The sequence below is a fragment of the Lolium perenne genome, chromosome 2 (assembly GCF_019359855.2).
Source record: "Lolium perenne isolate Kyuss_39 chromosome 2, Kyuss_2.0, whole genome shotgun sequence".
Taxonomy (NCBI): domain Eukaryota; kingdom Viridiplantae; phylum Streptophyta; class Magnoliopsida; order Poales; family Poaceae; genus Lolium; species Lolium perenne.
Genome location: NC_067245.2, coordinates 280,641,126 through 280,650,779, shown reverse-complemented (window position 1 = coordinate 280,650,779; position 9,654 = coordinate 280,641,126). Strand labels below are relative to the sequence as shown.

Here is a 9,654-nt window from a genome sequence, read left to right as displayed (position 1 = left end):
TGTAACTGTATAAACATCTGTGTTTACTTCTCAAAATTGACATGCATTGTTCCATTTACACAAGTGAATGTTAGTAATCACATCTGTTCCAGTTCGGATGATGATTACGTGAAAGTTGCTACTCGCTGTCTGCTGATCATCTAAGTCATGCTCCAGGCTCCAGCCACCCAAGCATCTGTGGTTTCTGCTTGGTTGAAGTCTTGAAGAACTATAGGGTAGGTTTGGTTTGTAGCCAGAGCTAGCCTAACCAAATAATTGGTACGTCCCGTGACCCTGGGCTGCTCCTTGGTTGAGCTCCAAAATATTGGCTAGCCCGCTCCGCTCTGTGTATGTCAGTTCACTTTTTTGCTAACTTAGGCGAAGTGAGGGCGGGCAAATCCAGCGCCAAAAAATTGGTAAGGCGAAAATTGGTAGGGTGCACTGGGGCTAGAACCAAACGCACCCATAGTTTCAGGTTTGAGATATTTTACTAGATCCAAAATCGGGTGTTGAGCATTTTGGTCAGAGAAAAACTGAATTCAATTGGGGTACCACCACAATTGGGTTTGATATATGTTGAACATTTTGGTCAGAGCATCTGGTTAAGCTGAGCAGTGAGCATTCATAAGGAATTTCCGCTTCTGCTAGACCTCTTTCATTTGAATTATTGGTTGGCCAAAGTGAAAAGTTTATCAGAAATTCTATTGAATCGAGTCAAAAAAAAAATGAAGTTAAACAACACTCAAAGTAAACATTCTCCAATTTGGCTTGAGTACATGAATTGTGACTGGTTTCTCTGATATCTAAATATATCGGTAATCACTAGGATTTCGTTTTTTAATGAAACTTAAGGGAAAAGGAACCTTGGTTTAGTATTCAAGCATACAGAATGACTTTCCACGTCCTAGAGTAATTTTTGTGTACTGGATGTCTGGAACAGTGCATGGCAACTTAGCTCAATAACTACTAGTAGTTTATACTGCCACTCTGCCAGTTTCTCATATGGACAGCATCCAGAAAAAGAGTAGATGCATTAGCACCGTAACGTGAAAAAACATTACTTTTGCAGTTCAAACAATACTAAGGAGAACCCAGGACCACATAAACACACCGCTATTGCTCCGAAATGTGCTGTTTGCTGATCAGTTTCACCATGCCACCACAGGCTAACTTCATCTCCGAGAATTGTGGCATCGCTTGATTGGCCTGAGTTTATCATTCAGTGTTGGCCCATTTTGTCTTCTCCAGCAGCTCGAAATTTTGTCAAAAAGGACCACCTGCCTCACTGAAATGTCAAAAAGGACCACCTCTGAATGAAATTGTCAAAAGTGCCGTGGCGGCAGCACGGCCAGCCGACGCGAGGCGCCTGCCGCTGCAGCCGGTGGCGGCAGGGCCTGCCGCCATCAGGCGTGGCGGCACGTCGGCCTCCCTCAGACGGCCGTCAACGGAGCGTCGCGGACGTCGCCCTGCCGCCCTAGCCGGTGGCGGCACGTCGACGTGGCAGGCCTGTCGCCACCACCGGTGGTGGCATAGTGCTTTTTAACTGATTGCACTGATTGAGGCATGTTCCCGCTTAATTTTCCCGCCTAATGCTCTCGCTCAGTTCGCTATAAAAGCCGGCGTCGCCGATATTATTTGGTACACAAGTGCTCATACCTTAGCCAGCATGAGTGTGCCTTGCTCAGACCAGGATTTTAGACCGATGAAGGGAAAGAATGCAACTTTACCGCCGGGGGTTAGAGCAGAGAGGTGTTGGTGCGGCCGCCTTGCGAAGGTGAAGGAGGTGGTGGATTTTTCGGATAAGTTCAGCATGAAATATTTCATGTGCGCATACTACAATCATGATCCACCCGCACATACAAGTTCATCGTCCTCGAGACCTGCGGTATGTTGTAACAGCATGATTAAAAATCATATTTGTATGTCATTAATTTTCATTTATTAACCGTCTTATTGTTGTTGCAGTCTCCCCCACCCCTTTGCAACTGGTTTCACTGGATAGACCAGGAGCAGCCGGATTGGGCGCCCCGTGTGGTGGAGGAAAAACAGAGGCGTGCATGGGCAAGGTTCCATGAGGAGGAGCGTTTCGAAAAGGCTATTTCTAATGATAAAGCAGAAAGAGAGAGTCAGATACAAAAATTAAGGGCAGAGCAACCTCGAAATCACGAGGTAAATCAGAAGCGGATGGATGATGAGGTTGCACGTAGGTATGCGGAGGAAGAGGTGCGCAGGGAGGCCCGTGAAGCGGAAAGGAAGAGATTAAGAGAAAGGGTTGCTGAGACGCAGGCAGCAGAAGAATGCGGCGACAAGACTGGAAAATGGCCACGCTGGACGCAGGGCAAATAGAGTTATCTGTTGTAGTAACTACGTATGTTAATTTATGTTTTCCTTTGTCGTTGTATCTTAAATTCTGTAGTAGTGATTAGCCGTATTTTAATTTAAGTTATGTTTCCATATTTATTTCATCAGATAGTAACTTAATTTTATGTTGTATTTTTGCATGTTCATGTATCTTATTTTGAAGTACTGGTTGAATAATTATTCGAAATTATAGAAATATGTCTCATACATAGGTCATACATAGATAGAAATAATAGTAATATGTTGACGACGGCGTGGTGGTCTCTGCTTAGCACCAGAAGGCGACCAAGGATGCGGTATACGATGTTGGCGCAAACCTCGACCGTACTGTTCGTTCTCCTCATCTGTGTGGGCCTCATAGTTCTGTGGTGGAGTTTGTAATACGTGTTGAGATTGTGTCGTCGGAGGAATTAAACTGCTTATAATGTCAGCTCCAAAGAATTCATTAAATATCCCTTGATTCTCAGGTTGACTAGAAGTTCCGAGATAGTATTCTTCCTGCATATTCTCAGGTTGACAAGTCTCTGACATAGCTGAAAGTGCAAAAACTAGTGCTAAATAGACTCAAACCGGACCAAATAGCCTCAGAATCACAGACTGGGCGAATCTGAGACAGTCTGCGTGGGAATCAGCGCCGTCAGCATCGAAATCAGCGCCGTCAGCGTGGTCAAAGTCTGTCGGCCAGCAGCACATGCCACCACCGATGGTGGCGGCAGGCCTGCCACGTCAACGTGCCGCCACCGGCTAGGGCGGCAGGGCAACGTCCGCGACGCCCCGTTGATGGCCGGCTGAGGGAGGCCGACGTGCCGCCACGCCTGACGGCGGCAGGCGCCACGCGTCGGCTGGCCGTGCTGCCGCCACAGCACTTTTGACAATTCCATTTCCATTCACAGGTGGTCTTTTTTGACATTTCAGTGGGGTAGGTGGTGTTGTGAAGTATATATCTTTTTTGACATTGAGATATATATTGTTGAGATATATAAGTGGATTGCCTAGCCCTTTCCATCAGTTCGGACTTTTGGTTCAAGTGGCTAGTGCATGAAGTTTAACATGGTATCAGAGCCCAGGGTCTCGAGTTCGAGTCCTGGTTCTCGCAATATTTACCCACCCCTATGTCCGCCGCGTATACGATCATTCATACGTGTGCCATTCTGCTTTCCACGTGTTGACCTCCTCTTCTCTTCTCCCGGTCACACGTGAGGAGGGGTGTTGAGATATATATTGTTGAGATATATAAGTGGATTGCCTAGCCCTTTCCATCAGTTCGGACTTTTGGTTGCGTTGGCTAGTGCATGAAGCTTAACATGGTATCAGAGCCCCAGGTCTCAAGTTCAAATCCTGGCTTTCACATGGTTTTCGCAATTAAGTCTAAAAATTGTTGTTTCCCCCCTCTATAGCCACCGCTGTTTCGGTGTGCTCTTCTTGTTTCACGTGTTGACTTTCTCTTCTCCCGTCACACGCGAGTGGAGGTGTTGTGAAGTGTATACGTGGATTGCCTAGCCCTTTCCATCAGTTCGGACTTTTGGTTCAAGTGGCTAGTGCATGAAACTTAACAGGTGGTCCTTTTTGACAAAATTTCCAGCAGCTCGGCTTTCATTGGGCCGAAGATTAGATGCGCATGAACTTAACATCAGCAGAACATGACACGCAAGTATAGATTGCAACCCATTTCCACAATTGATTTTAGTTTCGAAAGACTGACTGATCATACAAGGCCAGATGTAAGAGAATAAGCTGCAGAAAAGAAAGACAGCACACTCGGGCCAGACAATTTTGGATGTTGTAGTCAGCCAAGCTGCAGCCGTCGTCCAGCAGCTTGCCACCAAAGAGTAGCCGCTGCCCAGCTGGGGGTATACTGTATCCACGTGAATTGTGTCTGAGCTCTCGACCTCAATAGAGTCTTGCCATACACCATGTAAGATATGCATGCCTCTGAGGACAATGTCAAGTATGTCCCCCTCCTGAATGTTGTGGTCATCAGCAAAGAGGGGTCAAACTAGTGGCCATCTTAATTCATGTCATATGCACGATCAACAATCTACTTGTGTCGTAATCAAGTAGGTCAAAATGGCAGAGACTCTGAACCGAATAACGACAGAGCTGAATGCTGGCTTCAGTTCACGACCCCGTCAGAATAGGATCCGTTGTTCGGATCAAAAGATAGAATTACAGCTGAAAACATCTCAAGGTAATAACGCCATACACGTCACAGTTGTTAAAGTGCTAAGATATCAGGTACTACCTGGCATTACCCCAAGTGTTAATACAAGTACCCAACAAAGCCACAAGGACAAGGGTCTGTCGATGACAGTCGCCATCCCAGAAACAGGGCTTTTGTTCATCAATCTTACAACCTGCATTACCCCAAAATAAGCCCCATGCATGATAACAAACCAGCTCTTCAGTTTCAATCCCTACCTATTCTGAGCTCTCTCTAAGATCAGCAAAAGTGGAAGACCAACTTCCATCTCTACACTACATTCGGGACGAAAAGACACAGCCAAGATCACTTCATTCATCTCGCTGACCACTAGGAAGACGGAGTTGCAGAAGGAGATCACAAGAACAACAATTCTTCGCCTCCTCCGCAGTGCAGCCGTCCTCAAGCGGCTTTCCGCCTGTGGAAAGGCACTGCTGGTCCATGGGAATGCCCAACTCGACATAGTTCTTCACCTTCATGTTGCCAATGGTCTCTGAGCGCATACCATTCCGTTGAACGATGATCTTCCCAGTAAGCGTCCTGATCGAGATGCCTATCCTATCTCTAAGCGGGGTGCGGAAGTCAAGATGAAGGGTAGAGTCGCTTTGTATGCCATAATAGGCCAAGGTGCGGTCTTCCTTCGGCACCTTCCGATTAAAGGTGAGGAGCTGCACAACTGGGGGAATGCCCGTCTCATCGAAAATCTTCGCCTTTATACTGTACACGATATCTGCTCTATCAACCTCAAAGGTCATGATCTTGCCAACGATCGGCTTGACAAAGATATGCATCCCTTGGAGGACAAGGTGAAGGGTGAGGGTGGCCTCGTTCTGGATGTTGTGGTCCTTCAGGGTGCAGCTGCCCACCAATAGCTGATCATCAAACATGAGCCTCTGCTGGCATGAAGGTATGCCCTCCTTGTCTTGAATCTTAGCCTTGATGCTATAGATCGTATCTGAATCCACGACCTCCAGAGTGACGGTCTTGCTATCACAGATCTTGACAAAGATCCACATCTGGCGAAACGGGTGCGCAAAACATCAGCATCTTACACAAAAGCCTTTCATTAATGCCAGGAAATGGTAAATGAAAAGAACAGTAACAACTTCAACAGAAAGTAGAACCAAGAACAGAAACCTTCATGTTAGCCGAGACAGTTGGTATTGCATATGGAAATACATCTTGTTCAGATCAGATTGACTAGGAATGTTTACACTGCCCATGGCATAAGAATGAATGTGATAAATGAATATCAGTACCATCATTGAGCTAGCTATGTTGTCGTTCCTTCTTAGATGTACATATTAGTTATTTTCTTCTTTCAGATACAGATAAACATGGACAACTCTGATATATTGATACTCTCCATCTAACCAGTCATGGGATACAGAAATGGTATAAGATCAGCCCCTTACATGATGCATATCTTTGAAATTAATTCAGGGATGGTAAATAGACAAACCAATATTGCTACCTAACAAAAAAAAATCGAAATGCTACCTAACAAATACATTCTAGATCACCCATGATACGTACTGTGGACTCTACTAAAGGCTGGGACCAACAGCTGTTTTCAAATATCATCCATCAAATTAATCGTTGGCCAGTAAAGTGTCGACAAGTCAACAAATTGTAAATTAGATGAGTCCCTGGCCAGAAATTAATTCAGGGAGCGGAAAAAATCAGTTGTTAGAATCATAGAAATCTGATTACGAAAACAAATTTGCGCGTACAATAATTGGTTAGTGTGTGTGTCAATACTGTTGGATCCACTCCGATGGAAAAACAGAGAAAACAAACCAAGAATATCTTATGATGAATATGATCATTTAGATCTACTCTGTTTTTAGAAAAGATGGCACTCAAAATTGTCTAGCAGAAAAGACAGTAACTAACATAATTAACTAAATCCTGAGAATATTAGCAACACAGGTGTGCTAGATCTGTGATGCATCAGAAATTATGTAGGAGGGAGTGACAAGTGCACGTGAAAAGGAAACACACCGTAGGCTGTTCAATATGCATCTCACTGGTACCCCTCCTGCATTTTTGAATAGTCATATAATGTGTGAAGGAGTATCACACATTATAAAACGGAAATGTGATTCATCACTTTATTATTTGTCCATTTTTTCAGTGAAAGACATGTTTCATACCTTTTGAGAAAAATAAAATAAAATAAGATACATCACATAAGAAAATGTGACTCTTGGTCTAAGGAATATTAGATTATATACCATTCATATCAGTAAAACAGCCAATGGCAAAATGTCAAATGCAATCACCTACACTGAAAATAGTGAATTTGGTTGAACATCGCATTTTATCAGTGATAGAAATTATCAATCAGGTTTACATATAAACATGACAGTGTCCATCAACTATATATGCATGTATAGCAAGAGAGGGTCTGTTAAGGATGCACCATGCCCAAAGCAGGCCACTAGAGAAATATATTAGCACGGAATGATAAGCATGTACTATGAGCTGGACATATTATTGCAAACAATACGTTTGATAAGAATTGCATTTTCAATTCAGGCTTGAGGGTTTCCCTTCTTTGTGTTTTTCGATATCATCTCTTCTTAGCAAAGGAATGCATTTTCAGTAGCCTACCCTAAAGAATGAATCAGTACCTTGTTTTCTGCATCATCAAACATCTCCTCTATGTTCCGCTGAAGCTTGTGTGCTGATTCAGAAGTTTCCTTATCCTTGTTTGTGCTCAGGGTCTCATAAGCTTGCTTTAACTTTGTTAGCTCAGCTCTTAAATCTCTGACAATATCCTCATAACTCACATTTGTTTCACTGCGCTCTAAATGCCTTTTAGCTCCCTTGAGTGGTATCTAGCATTATTAAAAATAGGCAACGGCGAGTAAGAAAATCAATGAAATACACAAGCTTGACTGAATGTTTTTGAGCTCTGCAACTGATGTTTATGCAAGTACCTCTGGTCCTGAGTCATCGACGTCAACAAGAGCTTCACATTTCCTGGAATCCTCCAAATCATTCTCTTTGAGTTCTAAAGTGAACACACAAGGGAGTGATATAAGTAGCAACATAACATCATAAAGATTATGTCCATATAGTGAATTAGTGATCGATCCAAAAGAAGGAAAAAAACAGTGGTGCCAAGTTTTCTCCACAAAAAAAGCAAAATCGTCCAAAATTAGATCAAAAAATCTGGAAACAAAAATCGTCGGGAAAAATATGTGAGATTAGCACCAAGAAAGTGAGATTGCATTTTAGCAGGACCGATAAACAAGGGCACAGCGGCATATTCTTACCGATGATCTTGGGATTCGCCAAGAGAGGCAGCTCAATGTAGGCCGTCTTCCACCTCCACCTGCTCGCCTTCGCCTAAAAATAACCAGCATTAGCATTAGCATCAGGCGCGAACAAAATAACCAGCATTAGCATCAGGCGCGAACAATCCCAACAAATAAAAACACTAACAGGACTCGCGATTCAGGGGATCACCTGGAGGAGGCGGGCATGGAGGCTGTTCTCGCGTGCTGCCGACAGTTCTTGCTGGGTCCTGCTGGTTTCCTCCAGGCGAGCACGGTCCGCGGCGAGCTCCTCGACCCGCGGCAGCAGCGCCTCAACCCGGTTGAAAATGCGGTGCCACTCGCCGCTCCCGCCATCCTCGGAGGGAACCTCCAGCGAGGCGGCGTCCGGTCCACCGCTCATCGACACTACTCTCCTCGCCCTCGCGTCCTGGCTAGCAGTGAGCCCTGGAACGGAGAACGGACAACCTCAATGCATGTGCCCGAGAGATGGATCGATGGAAAGGTCGTGGCATGGGGAGTACGATGGTGCGATGGGCGCGAGAGGATCTGCAAAGTGGTTGTGGGTTCATCCGGCCAAGGTCATGGCTGGCTGGCTAGAAGCGTGGAGAGGTGAAGTGATGGATTGGGGATGGAAGAAGAGGAAGAGACCAGGGTCATAAATGCCTCCTTTGACTGGCTGGCTTTCATTTTCTTTTATTTGGTGCTGCGAGTATTGATTCACTGTACTAGATTTAGATGTGCGCCTTGGCGTATGATCCCGTGAAACTCGTACCAATATCTATTTCGTATATAATGGTGATAAAAATAGCTGTCAATATAATAATCCATTTCTTATAAATTTTAAGTACACCTACAAAGTCTTTTCCCCAAACATAGTATGAGAGGTAGTACAAACTACAAAGAACTAAAAATGAGAGCGGAGCGCAGAGCAGAAGTCTCTCACATAACTAAGGAAGTGGTAATAGCATGAAGCAAAAGCACTCCTACACAACGAAGGCTACGGTAGGGTGGCCACCACCCAGAAGAGATGCAGAAGATAACCATTGTATTGAACGCCTGATTCATATGCACAATACCATCAAAAGAGAGGAAGATAACTCTAAGATCCCACGGTACGTAGATAACAGGAAGAAAACAGCTATTGGTGACCTATGCCACCTATTAGGCAACTCTCCTGAAAAACAAATCACGTAACAATCAATGTTAGGTCCAACCAGATGGTAAGCAACACAGACTTGACATCATTTTCACATGAAAAGCTAAAACTCACCTAACGGGGAATCAAGTGATGTTTTTCTTTCCATCTACATCGGTCGCGTCTTCCACGGGGTTTGTCCCATATCTGCATGTATATCTTTTGTCAAGTCATGTTAAATAGATGCAAAAGTGATCAGTGAAGAATTACTCACTTTTTTATCACTTAGCATAGGCAGATGTTCAACAGCTATTTCTGGGACAACTGGTGTATCCTTGCCAAATATGTGATCAACCAGCTCAACTGCATATTCATTGGCTTCACCGTTACGAACCGAAGACACCGTAACATGTAAAACATGACCTGGAGAGAAAGGAAGATAAATACAATTAATCAGAAAATCTCAAGAAGAATGAAAATCAATGTGCTAGGAAGCGATGGTAACACCACCTTTAAACCTAGAACGGTTTGAATCAATGATCAGCCTGCGTTCTTTTCGATTTGCTGCAGCGTGGGCAGGGAAAAGGAGCGGCAACAAAAGTCTTCCTTCTTGAAAACAAACATAACAATGGACGGCATGTTAAAAATAGTAGTCGAAGAAAGCGAAAAATAATATGGAAGGGTACAAAGAG

General features: G+C 44.2%; 1 protein-coding gene across 1 annotated transcript; it reads right to left on the bottom strand.

The window, feature by feature from the left end:
- Positions 1–4,552: 4,552 nt before the first annotated feature.
- Positions 4,553–8,494, bottom strand: LOC127336533 (polyubiquitin 11). Its single transcript, XM_051363353.1, has 5 exons — positions 8,018–8,494; positions 7,825–7,897; positions 7,486–7,559; positions 7,177–7,383; positions 4,553–5,556 (listed from the first exon to the last, which is right to left on the bottom strand). The coding sequence occupies exons 1-5, from the start codon at positions 8,225–8,227 to the stop codon at positions 4,852–4,854; spliced, it is 1,269 nt and encodes a 422-aa protein (XP_051219313.1). The 5' UTR covers positions 8,228–8,494; the 3' UTR covers positions 4,553–4,851.
- Positions 8,495–9,654: the final 1,160 nt, after the last annotated feature.

Coding starts and splice junctions, on each gene's coding strand:
- LOC127336533 (XM_051363353.1), bottom strand. CDS start 8,227: ATGAGCGGTGGACCGGACGCCGCCTCGCTGGAGGTTCCCTCCGAGGAT. Junction 7,898..8,017: donor TCCATGCCCGCCTCCTCCAG/GTGATCCCCTGA, acceptor GGTTATTTTTAG/GCGAAGGCGAGCAGGTGGAG. Junction 5,557..7,176: donor TTGATGATGCAGAAAACAAG/GTACTGATTCAT, acceptor CCGTTTCGCCAG/ATGTGGATCTTTGTCAAGAT.